Raw genomic sequence first — 17,149 nt, 5'->3', positions numbered from 1 at the left:
AGTGATGGCCAAATTCAGTTATTCATGTCATAGTGCAGAATGTGGTTTATGTATGATTCCAATCATTATAATACTTGATTTAAACGATGCTGAAGTTGGGATTTGTTTTGAACATGTTTCTTTAAATGAATGGACAGCTTTGGGGATTGGTTTTGAAAAGCCTTCCAAATTCCATTAGTGTTCAATTTCAGGACACTTGCACGTTTGAGTTCACCCCTAAATGACATTAATATGAGAGTTGTAGTTGTATACACATGTTTATTAAATAATAAAATGCCTCTTTAATACAAACTTAGACGTTGTACTAATATCATTACCATGAAATGTATAGATGTAGATGTGATCTATTTGACCTTATAAATGAAAGTCAGAGCACTGTATTTTTGGATTTTACATTGCATTACTGTTTTTGAGTCATGTCAGATGAATGCAAAGAACTTAGTTTTGGAAATGTCCCCAAATGTTTGTAGTTTACAGTTACAGGAGACTGGCACATCTCATATTCCTGTAATAAAAACAGGAATCTTTTGGATAACTCCCTAAATGGAAACGAAAACAGTTGGCAACTCCTTTGAGATCAGGACCAAAATAAATTGAACAAAATGAACTTCTCCAGTTACTACATTTGATATGAAGGAGGTGACATCTATTCAAGTACCACTATAAGTGCCCTGGAAAATCTTAAGGGGTCACGTCACTTATGGCCTTTTTGAGTCAAAGTGGCAAACCACACACATACACATGGAAACACTAAACCCCTACCAGAAAGTGGGTGAACCGTTTTCTCAACTTTTTTCTTAATTTATGTTGAGTTCTTTTGAGTTGGCTCTTAGGACACATACTGATTTGAGCAGGTGGTGTTTATCATAAAAGTGTCCAAGTGACTGACACCAGTATTTTCCACCACTGATAAAAGTTCTTTGCTCCTGATATTGATTACATCATTTAAGTTAGACTTTTATCAATCTAACAATGGATATGCAGAAAGTATTCAGACCCCTTTACTTTGTGAGGGGGTCTGCACTGTATGTTTTGACATATGTGTTTCTAAATTTTAGAAGTTAAGTTAATTCATATTTAATTCATCCTTGAGTTAATTTATTTAAAAATGTGTTAATGTTTACACAGGCAACTATTTACTTATTTATTTTTACAGTTATTATTTACATATTTTCATGTTTAAATCTTTTCACTATCGCAGATAACACAGCTATGATAATGTGTTTAATGTACCTTTTGTGTTACCGTACATTTACCTCAGTTAAGTGAGGTGGTTTTGAGTTCATCCAGGGAGTTTGATATATTTGTAATGTATAATATTGTTTGTGTAAAAAGGTGATCATTACTTGGACCCATTTATTGTATTTGTTGTTCCTTTAACATTTTGGATTCTGCTATGAAATGAAATCCGCTGAAGACCTCATTCTCCTCCAAAAATGAAAAATGCCAGGTCAAGGTTTAATTTTAGCCTTTTGCTTTAACCGTGTTTTTTTAATTTGGGAATACATTAAATTTTTCCTTATATTAATTTATCATGGTGGAATGATCTTTCAGGCCGCTTACTGGTCTATGGTCTTAAGACTGTGTCTAGGAGGGTACAGCAGTAGAGTCATCTGCTTTCAATCCCATTGTCACTTGTATTTGGCTGTCCTTGCTTCACCTCATTGTTTTTTGACATTTTCTCAAATGGTAGTAGCAGAGTAGAGATTTCTGGCCCAGTGTCACCTACTTACAGGGTGCATGGAGTGTAAAAGTCTGAGGAGGCCAAAAATTTCATACTATACTGCAAGTGTTGCTGGATTTTTGACCTTGCAGCAGACTCACTGCACTGCAGTCCCAGCACCCCTATAGATTGCCCCTTCAAAAGCAGAAGATTGTTAAGGAGCAGATTGAAGGCATGTTCCAACAGGGTATCATTGTGCCTTCCTGTTCACCATGGGCTCTCCCAATTGTATCGGTGCCTAGAAAAGATGGTGGCTCCTCCCGGTTTTGTGTAGATTTCCGTCGTGTTAATGAACAAAGTGAGGGAGATGCCTATCCTCTGCCAGCCATTTCTAAGATCCTTGAGTCACTGGCATGCTCAACTGTTTTCACCACCCTAGATTTTAACAGTGGTTATTGGCAGGTGGAAATGGAGCCTGAAAGCCAGCCCCTGATGGCATTTGTCACATCTTTTGGGTTGTTCCCTTTTTCGGGTCATGCCTTTTTGTTTGAAGGGGGCTCCAGCCACCTTCCAAAGGCTGCTGAATCATGTGCTGCAGAGCTGCCTTGGAGACTGCTGCATGGATTACCTGGATGACATTGTCATCTATTGTAAAGACATCTATGCCCCAAACTTCAATTCCTGGGTCATGTAGTGAGTATGGATGTAGATCGGGGAGATCCGGCAAAGACAGAGGAGCTGCGTGACTACCGGGTGCAAAGAAACCCGTCCCTAACTTTTCAATGATTGCGGAGCCTCTTAACGCACTGAAAAAGAAAGGAGCTATGTTTCGGTGGACGGATGGGTGTCAGAGGGCATTTCAGTGTCTCAAAGACCATCTGACCTCCTGTCCTTGGCCACCCCGATATGTGTAACAAATTTGTTGTCTACACTGATGTAAGTTCTTCAGGTCTTGGAGCTGTCTTAGCACAAAGATCTGACACCTCCTTTCAAGAGCAGGTCATTGCTTATGGTAGCTGCTCTCTGTCCAGCGCAGAGCAAGATGACACTGAACGTGAGTGTCTGGCAAGGGCTGGAGTTTAGAGAATTGGAGACATTATTTGGAAGGAAAACCTTTATTGGTCATCACTGACCACTCTTCATTTCTGTGGGTCTTTAACACTACGAAAGCTAGCTCCAGGCTTATTTGCTGGGTGCTGCATCTGCAGGAATTCATGAAGTATCATAAGGGTAAGTTTAACAATTCACCTGATGCTCTAACGCAGGCCACTGTTCCGGCCTCCCTGGCATTGTGTTCACCTTCTCTGGCATGTGACAAAAATGTGTTCCTTTTCCCCTGACCGATGAGGATATCTGGAAAGCTCAGAGGAACGATCCAGAAGTCCAGAAAAGTGTATGAGGCACTGCTTACGGATGACTCTTCATTTGGTGAAGCAGACTCTGGTTAACCAAACATCCTGACCGAGGTGACCTATCTGTAGCAGTCCCATTGTGTAAGACTTGCTATCTTTTTTTGTTCTGGGCTAAATTACAAAATCCTCTGGACTGATTGCAGTAGCTTCAGATCACCTGTGCGGGTGAGGAGACTGACTTCTTATTAATGAGAGGAAGCAACTAGGGGCATTCCCCTCCCAGCCAATCATGGTGTGACGACTGAAAAGGCATTTTTGGATTATCCCCTGAAGAGGTGTTTGTTTATTATACAAGTAGTTGACATTTGGCATTCCTACAGATATACATATTTTTGTTTATATTTTTATGTAGGTTGGGGCTGGTTTGTAAGCATTTTACTGCCAGTCCCGCCACAACATCACCAGTGTTTCACAAACCATGCCACCAATGGAAGAACTAAGCTTTTTAAAAGTGCCAATTGTTTTTAAAGCAAAAACTATTTAAAAATAATTACTACTTTAATTACTAAAACCCCTGAAAGTATTATTCTTATACCATATTGAAAATGGTTTTTGCTTGTTGATCAGTACCGTGCTGCAAATAATCTACCATATGACAAAGCATATATTGCATAATTGCTCTCCTTAGTTTTGGACTGATTTCTCTTGTCAACCAAATAAATTATTCGTCAGAAAAGAAGTGACAGGATTCAGGATAATGATGACAGTTATCGTCTTTATTGTAAATAGCCCCCAACCATGGTTCATATTTTATGAACTCTGTTGAAAGGCCTAAAGGATGATGACACTTACTCAGCAGAATCAGACTAAAAAAAAAGAGAGACGAAAATCTATTATTATTATTTGGGTATCATTCAAGATGTGATATTGATTCACACTGTCATCAGTGAAAGTTCACAGCATTGAATCATTTTAAAAACAAACATACCTTTCCAGCGTCACGACTCTTCACTCTCAGCTTGTTGACCTGGGACTCAGCGATGTCAGCACGCTCCTGAGCTTCCTCAAGCTCATGCTGAACCTTCCTGAGCTTAGACATGTGGGTGTTGGCCTGCTCTTCCTGTTAAGTGTTTGGAGATATGTTGGCGTAGTTACAAGACATTTAATAGTGATGTTATTATTAAATCAGCTGTCAATGATGTGCCACATAAAGTATTTGACTTACAGCCTCCTCAGCCTGTCTCTTGTAAGACTTGACTTTAAGCTGCAGCTTATCAACCAGATCCTGAAGTCTGTGCACATTCTTCTTGTCCTCCTCAGTCTGTACAGATACAAGATTATATAGTATGTGAAGAAGAATAGAGAATGAATTAGAGGTTAGGGGAGTTTTTCAGTACGGCTTACCTGGTATGTCAGTTCCTTCACTCTCCTCTCATATTTGCGGACTCCTTTAATAGCATCACCTCCACGTCTCTGTTCAGCCTCAACTTCACTCTCCAGCTCACGCACCTGTAATGTGATGATAAATAATATATCAGTCTTCCACGCAGAGATTTTAGTTGAAGTAATAAAAAGTATAATAAAAGCGATGTGCTTTCAAATTTTTATATACAGTTCATACCCTGGACTCCAGTTTCTGGAGCTGCTTCTTGCCACCCTTCATGGCGAGATTCTCAGCCTCATCCAGACGGTGCTGGAGGTCCTTGACTGTGACCTCCAGGTTCTTCTTCATCCTCTCCAGGTGAGAACTGGTGTCCTGCTCCTTCTTCAGCTCCTCAGCCATCATGGCAGCCTGAAATGATGCACAGTTTAGAAATAGATTTTTTAGTCTTGATAATAATGACAATAATGCTAGATAATAATTAATAAAGTGTAAACAAGTATTTCTTGAAGCAGTATTTACATAAAAACAAGACTCACATCAGTAATAGCCTTCTTGGCTTTATCTTCAGCATTTCTTGCTTCCTGAACAGCATCATCCACTTCACCTTGAACCTGGACGAGGTCAGACTCCAGCTTCTTCTTGGTGTTCATAAGACTGGTGTTCTGAATATTGACCAAGATTAGACAGTGTTTATTGGTATGTGCCTCACATCTTTGATTAGATACAATTCTTTTGAATTAAAGAAAACACACCTGAGAGTGAAGCAGTCCGACACGCTCACTAGCATCAACCAATTCCTGCTCAGCCACTTTGCGTCCTCTTTCTGTCTGGTCCAGAGCGACTCTCAGCTCCTCGATCTCAGCCACCATCAGGCCATTTCTGCGCTCCACCATGGCAACCTGCTCCTTCATGTCTTCCTGTCCTCTGACAGCATCATCAAGGTGCAGTTGGGCATCCTGACATTGAACAGAGAAAAAGAAAGTTTACATAATTTCCCTTTGATTTTGAAAACAATTTCTTTTACATTTAAAATAAAAAAAAATCTCACCTTGAGTTGTCCCTGGACATTCCTCAGTTGTTTCTGGGCCTCAGCAGCCTGCCTGTTTGAATGGCTCAGCTGAATCTCCATCTCATTCAGGTCTCCCTCCATCTTCTTCTTGACTCTCAGGGCATCATTCCTGCTCCTGACCTCAGAATCAAGAGTGCTCTGCATGGAGTCAATCACCCTCTGGCTGTTCCTCTTGATCTGCTCCATCTCCTCATCCTTCTCTGCCAGCTTCCTGTCAACCTCACCTTTGATCTGGTTGAGCTCAAGCTGAACACGGAGAATTTTGGCCTCCTCATGCTCTAGTGTGCCCTTAAAAAGTCACAAACACAACAAAAGGTATTTTTGGCAGAAACAAATTCAAAGTGAATACATGGTTACATTTTAACCATGTATTTTATCATAGTGGTCCAATGACATTAAAAAGATTTTACCTCAGCTTCCTCCAGTGCTGACTGAATTTCAGACTTCTCAGTCTCTACAGTCTTCTTGGATTTCTCCAGCTCATGGATACTCTTTCCAGTCTCACCAATCTGTTCAGTCAGGTCTGAGATCTCCTCTGTAGAGCAACCAAAGTCAAATATAGTTAGAACTATACATGCAGATTACATCTGGAAATATCTGTCAGTGCTTTTACGAACAAATATTGCTCATAGACTACACTACTAGAGGTCAAAGAAGAACCCTTACAATGACTATGATCGTTACATTAAATACAGTAAGATTGGCATACGCTGCAGGTTCTTGTTCTCTCTCTTCATGGTCTCCAGGTGATCCAGAGCCTCCTCATAAGAGTTCTTCATCTTGAAGAGTTCAGTGCCGAGAGAACGAGCCTCCTTCTGAGCTCCCTCCAGCTCTGCCTGGCCCTCCTCAAACTTCTGTTTCCATTCTGCAAGGACCTAGAATTGTATAGGTCAAAATATGTTAATTAAATGATTATTTATTAATAAAGGTGCTTGATTCTCGCTATAAAACTGGTGTTGATTACCAATTTAACCATTTACCTTATCAAAGTTCCTCTGCTTCTTGTCAAGGTTGGCAGCCAGAGCATTGGCTCTCTCCACATCAATCATGAGGTCCTCCACCTCACCCTGCAGCCTCTGCTTGGTCTTCTCCAAAGAGGCGCACTTGGAGTTCACAGCCTCAATGGATTCCTCAGCATCCTGCAAGCGCTGGGCAAGCTTTTTCCTGTAGCGAAGAGGAATTATTTGTGCTTAAGTGAACAAAGATAGCAAAAATGGATTTATCTTTGAAAAAGTAGAAAGGATTATATACTTGGACTCCTCCAGCTCCTCGGTGCGCTGTATAGCATCAGTCTCATATTTGGTTCTCCACTGAGCCACCTCACTGTTGGCCTTGGACATTCCTCTCTGCAGCTCAGCTTTGGCCTCCTGCTCCTCCTCATACTGCTCTCTGAGCAGATCACAGTCATGGCGGGCTGACTGAACTGCATGGGCCAGGGCATTCTTGGCCTGTTGAACATGACAAAACATTAGTATCATACCTATGAAGTGGAAAAAGAAATAGTAAATAAGTACTTTTTTTGAGTTTAATCAACTTTTTTTAAAGTTTATTCAAAATGTAATTCGTGAAAGGTTCACTTAGCAATAATAGCAGTATGCCTGGATGTTGTTGCTGTGGGAATAGATCCAGCTTTGATCTTTTAAATCTTATTACAGTATTATGGTACATATTTTGAATGACCTCATCTGAAAAAGAGAATATACCCCCTGTTAAAATCTAATAACAGGGCATGTAAACTTGTTTACCTTGACTTCCTCCTCAACGTGTCTCTTAAGCTCCTCAATCTGCTGAGTGAAGGCCTGTTTTCCTCTGGTCAGCTGGGAAACAAGAGCTTCCTTCTCCTCAAGCTGGCGGGAGAACTCACCTGAATGACAATGTATAAATGAGATTTTTTATTATCAAAATTCTCATTAATAACTTCCATCAGTAGTTTTTATTCCATGACACTCACCATTCTCTGTCAGCAGTCTTGCCTTTTGTCCATTAACGTCGTTCAGATGGCGAACATTCTCATCATTTTTGGCTTTGAGCTCACTCAACTGGTCCTCAAGAGTTCTGCACATTTTTTCCAAGTTGCCCTATCAACAACAAAACATGATGTATGTTGAGGTTTTTTTTCTAAATTTAAAGCTGCCATATTTATTGGTTAGAAATCATGTTTCTGAGCATAACAAAGGCAAATACCTAATCTTTAAACAAACGACTCACTTTAGATTTAGCAACAGCCTCCATGTTGCTGGAGAGGTCATCAATCTCCATCTTGTACTCGCTCTTCTCCTTCTCCAGCTTCTGCTTGACACGCTGGAGGTTGTCGATCTGCTCTCCCAGCTCTGCAACACTGTCTGCCTGCTTCTTGCGGAGAGCTGATGCGGTAGCTTCGTGCTGCAGGGTTGACTCTTCAAGATCACGGCGCAGCTTCTGGAACTCAGCTTCACGCTTCTTGCTCATCTCAATCTGAGCAGCTGTTGCTCCACCAGCCTCCTCGAGCCTCTCACTGATCTCCTCAAGCTCCCTGGAGAGGTCAGCCCTCTGCTTCTCAACCTTAGCCCGAGCAGCTCTCTCAGCCTCAATCTCTTCCTCCAGCTCCTCAATACGAGCCTACATTTGATGAAAGAAGGTTTATTGAATTGAAAATGATGTGTTGTTTTTGACTTACTGAGTCTGATTTGCATGTGTATAACAGCTTATGTACTGTATGTTGGATATGTCACCTGGAGCTCCTTGATCTTCTTCTGAAGCTGAGCACCGAGAGACTGTTCATCCTCAATCTTGCTGAGGAGTTGGCTGGTTTCAAATTCTTTCCTTGATGAGGATACAAAGAAAGCTTTCACTGTCACAGTTTGTACTGTTGTTGGAGTGTAATGTTTGAGATGCTGAAAAGAGGATTAATAACCTAAATCAAAAACCTTACTTTTTGATTTTCTCATCAGATTGCTGTTTGTCATTCTCCAGATCCATTATGGATTCCTGGGCTAGTTTCAGATCTCCCTCAAGCTTCCTCTTGGCTCTCTCAAGGTCCATGCGGAGCTTCTTCTCTTGCTCCAGTGATCCCTCCAGCTATCACATGGCAGTTAATAATAAGTGATTTGAGGTATTCAAATGACAGTGTGTCAATACAAGCAGTATATATTATTTTGAATTTGTATCATGGAATATCAATTAAAACACAAGCTACTTGACAATAGAAAGATACAATTGAAACAATTGTTTTCTTACATCGTCCACTTGCTGTTCCAGCTTTGTCTTGGCTTTGGTCAGAGTGTTGACTTTGTCTTCCTCTGCTTGAAGATCATCAAGTGTTTGCTGGTGGCTCTCTTGGAGGGCTTTCTTCTCCTTGGTTAACTTGGCAATAGACTCATCTTGAGATGCCATCTCCTCTGTCAGGTTTTTCACCTAAAATGATGTGAAAGATGCATTATTTCCATCACATTATATTCATATGGTCTGTGTTTAAATGAATGTGGGTTTAAAATAATTCAAACCTTGTTTTCTGTGGCATGTTTCTCCTTTTCCACTTTAGCCAAAGTGAGCTCCAAGTCATCAATGTCTTTCTTCAGCTCAGAGCATTCGTCCTCCAGCTTCCTCTTCTTGGCGGTCAGTTCAGCATTGATTTCCTCTTCATCCTCCAGTCTCTCAGTTGTCTCTTTGAGTTTGGCCTCAAGTTGGATCTTGCTCTTAATGAGCCCTTCACATCTTTCCTCAGCATCAGAGAGGTTGTCAACTTCCTATTGTACATAATGAACATACAATAAGTTTAAAAGTTTGAAAAGATTGATATATTCTCTGGTATTAGAAGTCAGTAAAGGTATTTGGCCTCTTCTTATCTCACCTAGACATCTGAATAAATTTAAGCAACATGGTACAATTAGTGAAGCTTATATGTAATAGAATTATGTAACCTGGGTCATAAATACCTGTGCAGTGATCTTGTGTCTCTCGCAAGATTTTCATGAGCCAATCAGAGCAGCCCTAAGGCTGCATACGGCAGTAGTAGCAGCAGCAGCAGGTAGAGTCAGATGGTGTGAGAGAGCAAGCATGTGGGCAGCGGCGTGTATCTGTGGCGTGAAGCCGACAGACAGAGCTTGACGTGTCCGCGGCCACCGATCTGGGTTGAGTGACTGTATGCCTTGAGTGAACAGCGGAATTGGCCAGGTTTTCCTGAGACATTTATGGCGAGCTAGCGACCAGAAGGATCCAGAAGCAATGTGTCTGCCTGAGTGGTGGGACACCAATGATAGCACTGTGTGCTCTTCTCCATTCATCCCTCACACACTCAATCACCAGCCCAATCCCCTTTTCTCCCCCCGACTTGGACAATTCATACCCACACATCTCACACAGACTCTCTCACTCTTTTGGGGTGGACAAGATCAGACTATTGGGACTGGGGCAGCAATTTGTTGCATTGTTTTTGATGCTGAATGTGGTTTACTATTTGTGTGTGTGACTTATTTGATGCAATTGGATTCATTGAAGTATGTTCTCTGATAACATTTCTTTTCTTTTTTTTTTATTAGAGGTGCAGACATAGTCTACGCAAACTATCAACTCAAAGCTTGTGGCCAACTGTATATTCTGTAAATAATCTATTGCTTATCACTGTGTACAATACACCTTCTTTAGCAAACTCCATTGTCTGTGGTTTTCATTCTTATTCTGGGCCTCAGAATAATTTAGTCCTCCCGTGCCTTTCACTTCTGACTAGCCTAAACATTCTTTTCACCTTGGCACTTGCTACAATTACACTTCCTGGTTTTCCTACTTACTGAAGCCACTTGGAGTTGCAGGTCATTCTTCTCCTGCAGCAGGGAAACCATCTTCTCCTCCAGTTCCTTCTTCTTGGCCAGGGCAGTAGCCAGGTCTGTTTTCATCTTATCATAGTTCTCCTTCATCTGCTGCAGCTCCTTCTCAGTCTCAGCACTCTTCAGGAGAGGCTTGATCTTGAAGTAGAGATTCATCCATGGCCAGTTCTTCACATTCATGAATGAACGGATGTTGTACTGGATTGAGTAGATAGATTCTCTGGAAAATGAGATTGATGTAGAAAGTGTGATTGCGTCTGAAACATTATTTTGGAGAACTTCTAAGTCTAACAATTGAAAAAATATATATCAACTACATAATTGGACAGTACAGTTTAGTGTACAGTAAAAGAATCCTACCTCCTCTCCCACATCTTAACAAACTCCTTCCTCATGACATATCCTCTGCAGAGAGCCTGAGTCATGGTCACCAGCTCAGCCAATTTCTCATCTCTCATCTCCTCCAGCTGACCCAGCAGACCAGCTTTGAAGAACACCTATATTGTCAAGTGGGGCAAATTAGTATTCAGTGCATATGGATATAACAGGACAACCACACAAGTAAATCTGTAGTCTTTGAGGATGAACCTTTGTGTGTCCAAACTTGTACTGAGTGTGGTCCACATCAATAGAGCCCAGCAGCTTCTCTGAAGCTTTCTTGTTGTCAATGAACTGTCCCTCAGGGATGACACTGGCATTCAATACTTTGTATCTACAACAGAAAATTATGTTGTTCCTTTTATCTTCCTCCCACTTTTTCTTGGTGTTTACCATCCTAATACCTCTACTGAAATCAACTTGACTTGCTTATAATGAAAACTGCAGTCACCTCTGCTTGAAGTCACCGTAGAGGATTCTGCTGGGGAAGCCCTTTCTGCAGATTCTGATGCCCTCCAGCACACCATTACACCTCAGCTGGTGGATGACCAAGAAGTTCTCCATAAGACCTGCACATTGCAAACTCATTGTATCAAAACATTTCTTTACCATACCATGTCACACACAGTGCACAAATCTGGGTTATGCGCTTCTTACCTGGGGTCTTTGTTTCATTGGGAATTAGACAGCGGACAAAATGAGGGTGAGTGCTCCTCAAGTTGGTCATCAGCTTGCCCAAGTTCTCCTGTGGATGAACATCACAAAATAATAGCTCATCATTATTTTAAGATGAGATTGTTAATTGTTGTCCAAAAATATGAAAGAATACATACCCTGAAAAGAGCAGACACAGTCTGGAAGGAACCACCCTTCTTCTTGCCACCCTTCTTGCCACCACCACCACCAGCAGCCTCTATTTTGCAAAACATGACATTTTATTAATGGTACCGAATAATAATAATAATAGTACACTGCAGTAAGTAGTTTAAGTTTTCTTCTGTGTTGAATGTGTATTTTTCGATTTCAATTTCAACCAGCTGCACAATATTGATTTGTATTACTGGTACTGGATTACACAGCAGTAACTGTTATAACTTTTTGTCTCTGGAATGTGGATTTCACTTTTTAAAATTAAGCTAAATTAATATTTCACCACAAAGAAGTTACCTGTTTCTTACTCGGCCCAACTCAATTGAAACAGACACACCGTTTTTTACCTATCACTACAAAGTCAGTGCACTGCCTGTAACTTTCCAAACTCCACTTTTCAGTAAGCAGCCAATAGCTATGAAAAGAGATGGCAACAATGCTCACTATCTTCAACAGTAGAAAATAGGAGGTTAAAACATCTGTACTGGGTACACAGAGTTTCTGATAACTCTGCTCACTTTTTTTTCTTACCATCAGCTCCAGGCATGGCTGCATACAACAAGGCCAGCAGTTTATTTGAAGATTTCTGGTAAAGCTGAACAACTGAGTCGTTCAGGGGGTCCTTGTTCTTGTCCAGCCAGCCAGCGATATTGTATTCCACTGTACCAGCATAGTGAACCAGGGCGAAGTGAGCTTCAGCCTTGCCCTTTCCAGGCTTTGGCTTCTCAAAGGCCTTGGTCTTGCCAAGATGCTGATCATGCAGCTTGTTCTTGAAAGTTGTGTCAGAGGCCTTGGGGAACATGCACTCCTCTTCAAGGATGGAGAAGATGCCCATTGGCTGAGAAAAATTTACATTTCATGGTAAGAAAAAAATTTACCTGAGGAAGCAAACATTTGCACTTGAATCAAGAAATCTATCTAATTTAACAAAGTGATATGTTACCTTCTCGATAAGCTCAATGCAGGCAGCCAAGTCCATACCGAAGTCAATGAACTCCCATTGAATGCCCTCTTTCTTGTACTCCTCTTGCTCCAGGACAAACATGGTGTGGTTGAAGAACTGTTGCAGTTTCTCATTGGTGAAGTTGATGCAGAGTTGCTCCAAGCTGTTGAACTGTAGTTATAGAAAAACATTTAATTTCATGCCAAAATAAGTTTGAACTTTTGAATTTTTCAGAAAGGTTGATTTTCCAAAACTTACATCAAAGATCTCAAATCCAGCGATATCCAACACTCCAATGAAGAACTGTCTTGCCTTCTTTGTGTCCAGCATCTCATTGATACGGATGACCATCCACAAGAACATTTTCTCATAGATGGATTTGCACAGAGCGCTGACAGAATTGTTGACCTAAATATAAGGATTTAGGTGTGGATTTATGAGTGTGATATTTTTATTTGGAAATGTAAATATTTCCCTTTCCAAACACCCAACTTTCGCCTTATTACCTGTGGGACGGTCTGACCTTTGGTCACCATCTCATTGCCGACCTTGACTCTTGGGTAGCACAGAGCTTTCAGCATATCAGCTGAGTTCAGGCCCAGGAGGTAGGCGATTTTATCAGCCTCTGATGGAGAGAAAAACAAGAAGTTATGTGAATGAAGGAATGAATATATGAATGAATATTTTGTTTTCGTGTTTGGTCATTAACATGACCCATCCTTGATGGAATTATAAATACACACTGACTTGTGTAGTATCTTACACACCAGAAAGCTTGCATGATAAGAGTGTATTATTTTAGAAATTACCCTCATTGCCATCTGGTTCAGCCTGCTCCTCACGCTGCTTCTGCTTGAATTTCATGCCGCCATGATGAATCACAGCTCCAGTCAGCTTGTAGATGCCCAATTTCTCCTCAGCAGTGAAGCCCAAGATGTCAATAGCAGTCTGCAGTGTAAATGAAGCAAAGTTGTTGTCATATGAAACATTTTCCCCTGTATACTATCTCTTTAACTAAATTGTAGTCTTACATCTGTTGCAATGAACTCCTCCACATCATCGATGCTTTTCACAGTGATTTCACCCTGACTGATCATTGGGTAGTCATAGGGGTTGGTGGTGATCAGAAGAGCCTCTAGAGAAGGACAGTAGAAATACATAGTATTGTTTGATGTTTTTTCTGATATTGTTAAAAGTTTTATTTAAAATTGGTTTAGTTACATACCCAAGAGCTCAGGCTTGTGGCCAGTCATCAGCTGGTAGAAGATATGGTAGCTCCTCTCAGCAGACAACTGGAAGGTGACACGAGACTTCTCCAGCAGATCTAAGAAGAAGAAAGTTAAATTGAAAATGTACCTACTGTTTTACAGTTTATTGTAACTTTATCAGAGCCTAGATTATAATTTAAATGGATATTGACGAATGCCATGGTTGAAACTTACATGTTTCAATATCAGCTGAAGCTAGCTTGCCAGTAGTGCCAAAGTGGATCCTGATAAATTTACCCTAGACAGCCAGAACATTAATATCATCAGTTTTTTTGAAATGTAAGAATGAAAACGGTCTCAAGATATTTTCTCCAGTACTTACAAAACGAGAGGAGTTGTCATTCCTCACAGTCTTGGCATTACCATAGGCCTCCAACAGAGGGTTGGCCGCAACGATCTGGTCCTCAAGAGAGCCCTGCAAGAGAAGATTTGAATTACATGAGCTATACATACAAATTAACTTTCCTCTGACAAACACTTTCATCTTACACAACCAATTTTACCTGAATTTTGCTAGCTTGTTGCTCAGTCTTCTTAGCTCCAATAGCTGCAATTGTTGCAAAGTACTGGATGACACGCTTAGTGTTTACAGTCTTTCCAGCACCGGATTCTCCACTGGGGTACAAGGGACATATTATCAAGATTTTGCTTCATTGTCATTAAGTTAATAAAGTTATAGCACGATAGTGTGTTTTATACTCACGTAATCAGGATAGACTGGTTCTCACGATCTGAAACACAAACATGAATGCTTGACATGAGTTTTCTTTTAATAAATATCAATGGAAGATTTTACCTCTGTGTGTTTAGATTCCAACACCGATATTTTTATCTCACCAGTGAGCATGAACTGATAGCCATTGTCAGAGATGGAGAAGATGTGGGGTGGAGCCTCAATCCTCTTCTTGCCTCTGTATGCTCCTACACATTGAGCATCATATACGGGAAGCCACTTATAGGGATTCACGACAACGCAAAACAACCCAGAGTAGGTCTGTAATAGTAAAAAGCATAAACATAGTGTGATTTTATTTAGATTTTGTTTGTTTTCCATTTAGGTACACATACTCTATACACATTTACATATACATTAAATTAGCATAGTGTGGAAACTCACGTAGATCATCCATGATGCATAACGCTCTTTGAGGTTATACAACACGCAAGGCTCATTGAGGTGGGTCATCATGGCCATGTCCTCAATTTTGTCATACTTGGGAGGGTTCCTTGGATGGATGTCATCCTCTTTTACTGTGATCGTCTGAACAGAAAATACAGTTAAATGTATTTAACTAAGAAATCATTTCAAACAGAAAAGTTCATCACATGGATCACATTGTTGTTCACAGTGTCAGTTTGAGCCTGAAATACAATGAGAAACAAGTTTTTCACTGAATGTTTTACTAAGATATTGTTTTAAATAAATGTTAATCCTATCCTTGTATATACAAGGTGTCTTAGATGGAAATTGATTGAGTAGTTTTGTTGAAAAAAGTAAAATGAATCACTTACCTTTCCACAGTCTGTTTCCACCGTGGCTTTTCCACCCTCTCTCTTTGTAAGTTTACCCTTGAGGTACATCTCCGCAGGCTCAGCCACAAAAAAGGCGGTTTTGGCATCAAAAGGAGACGTTTGTGCCTCAATCCTCTCCTTCTCTGGCTTCCGGAGGTAGATGGCTGCTGGGCCATAGGCCTCCATCTCTGCGTCTGTGCTCATGGTGGCACTTCAGTGGCGACTGAAAAGATGAAGTCCACAATAGTGTTAACATACTGGCATGACATAGCTATGGTCGTCTGCCCAGCTGATTGTGGAGATTTAAAGTTTTTTATGCTGAAATCTTTTACCTCAGCTGGTTCCAAAAACAACTGAGCGTTGGAGTCTCTGGTGGAGTTGGGAGATCCTGTAAATACATGATTAAACATGAGTACAATAACTTGTTTCAGATTGTTTTTCTAATTTCAATTTTTTTCTGTGGAAATTTAGCCAATTAGAAAACAGATGAGGGTAAAGATGGCAAAATGTTTATAGACTTATAAAATATATTGAAACTTTAATGAATTGAATTATTAAACTCAAAGTCAATCATTTACCATTAAAGTTCTCTTCCATCCCCTCAACTGCCCTCGCTACCAGAGAAATAGTATTGCTCTAAATGATCAGTCAGTATGTATGTGATGAAACAGGGTGTGTATTAGATCTAAATGCAAACTAACAAAATGTGGTTTTTTTTCTTTTGCAGGAAGCTACTTCTTAAATGTGATAGGAGTATATCAAGAAAATTATTTTGGAATAATGTCTAGTCAAGACTACCACCCAAGTAACTCTGCCATATAATTCTGGACAATATGCAATTAAGTAATTAGCAACACATTAACTTCACTGACTAATCAAGAACAGTAAAAACTGAGGTCAAAGTGAATACACTCACCTGTGATGGAGGTTCAGTTAATGCAGTAGCTCAGAGCTGCCTCTTTTATAGAGGGTGGGATTGCCTGGTCAGCAGCAGTCTCTCGCTCGGTTTGGTCATGGCCCCTTTTGAACCTGTTGCTTATTTGTGGCAGTGACTTTTAACGACAGGGTTTGCATAATTCTTTGTAACTACAGCTTAAAAAATACAGGATACATTGTGATGTTAAACCAATGATCTGATTTGATTTGAGTTGATTTGATTGTAACCTTGGATGTGATGTGGACAATGTGTCTGTTTAAATTTAAATCATGATTAAATGCTTTCATAAGGCATGTTACCTATGACCAAAGTCTCTCTTCAGTTCCTCAAAATAGGAATTGCAGCACAGAGCAAAGAGTTGCTGAAATTGCACTTGCAAAAGTTGCTATGTGAGAACATGAAAATATTCCAGTCAATCAAATAAGGCTTATGGAAGCATGGATGTCAAATTACTTAGAGAGAAAGAAGCAGGTGTTTATGAATTTCTGCTCTAAACTGTCTTGTAAGTTACAGGCTTGCTGCTTCAAATGTTGGTTCACTTCCCTCCTCGTGTGCACACATGGCAGTGATGGCCAAATTCAATTATTCATGTCATAGTGCAGAATGTGGTTTGTGTATGATTCCAATCATTATAATTTCTTTAAATGAATGGACAGCTTTGGGGGTTGGTTTTGAAAAGTCTTCCAAATTCCATTAGTATTCAATTTCAGGACACTTGCACATTTGAGTTCACCCCTAAATGACACTGATATGAGAGTTGTAGTTGTATACACATGTTTATTAAATTATAAAATGCATCTTTAATACAAATTTAGAGGTTGTACTAATCATTACCATGAAATGTATAGATGTGGTTGTGCTGTATTTGACCTTATAAATGAAAGTCAGAGCACTGTATTTGTGGATTTTACATTGCATTACTGTTTTTGAGTCATGTCAGATGAATGCAAAGAACTTAGTTTTGGAAATGT

General features: G+C 40.2%; 1 protein-coding gene across 1 annotated transcript; it reads right to left on the bottom strand.

The window, feature by feature from the left end:
• Window positions 1-3,863: 3,863 nt before the first annotated feature.
• LOC141018930 (myosin heavy chain, fast skeletal muscle-like) lies at window positions 3,864-15,445 on the bottom strand. Its single transcript, XM_073493682.1, has 39 exons — window positions 15,242-15,445; window positions 14,847-14,990; window positions 14,567-14,723; window positions 14,433-14,460; window positions 14,233-14,344; window positions 14,052-14,144; window positions 13,904-13,967; window positions 13,687-13,785; window positions 13,493-13,596; window positions 13,271-13,409; window positions 12,968-13,086; window positions 12,720-12,869; window positions 12,462-12,632; window positions 12,050-12,356; window positions 11,482-11,561; window positions 11,306-11,393; window positions 11,100-11,217; window positions 10,859-10,982; window positions 10,631-10,767; window positions 10,235-10,490; window positions 8,951-9,193; window positions 8,685-8,861; window positions 8,380-8,525; window positions 8,180-8,270; window positions 7,677-8,066; window positions 7,420-7,546; window positions 7,214-7,332; window positions 6,720-6,916; window positions 6,449-6,632; window positions 6,178-6,343; window positions 5,879-6,003; window positions 5,448-5,756; window positions 5,152-5,355; window positions 4,936-5,061; window positions 4,637-4,807; window positions 4,420-4,524; window positions 4,241-4,336; window positions 4,004-4,135; window positions 3,864-3,881 (listed from the first exon to the last, which is right to left on the bottom strand). Exons 1-39 carry the CDS (start codon window positions 15,443-15,445, stop codon window positions 3,864-3,866), a joined length of 5,820 nt encoding a protein of 1,939 aa, XP_073349783.1.
• Window positions 15,446-17,149: the final 1,704 nt, after the last annotated feature.

Source organism: Pagrus major, chromosome 23 (genome assembly GCF_040436345.1).
Source record: "Pagrus major chromosome 23, Pma_NU_1.0".
Lineage (NCBI taxonomy): Eukaryota > Metazoa > Chordata > Actinopteri > Spariformes > Sparidae > Pagrus > Pagrus major.
The sequence above is the reverse complement of the archived record's forward strand: the minus strand, read 5'-3'. Positions and strand labels throughout refer to the sequence as shown.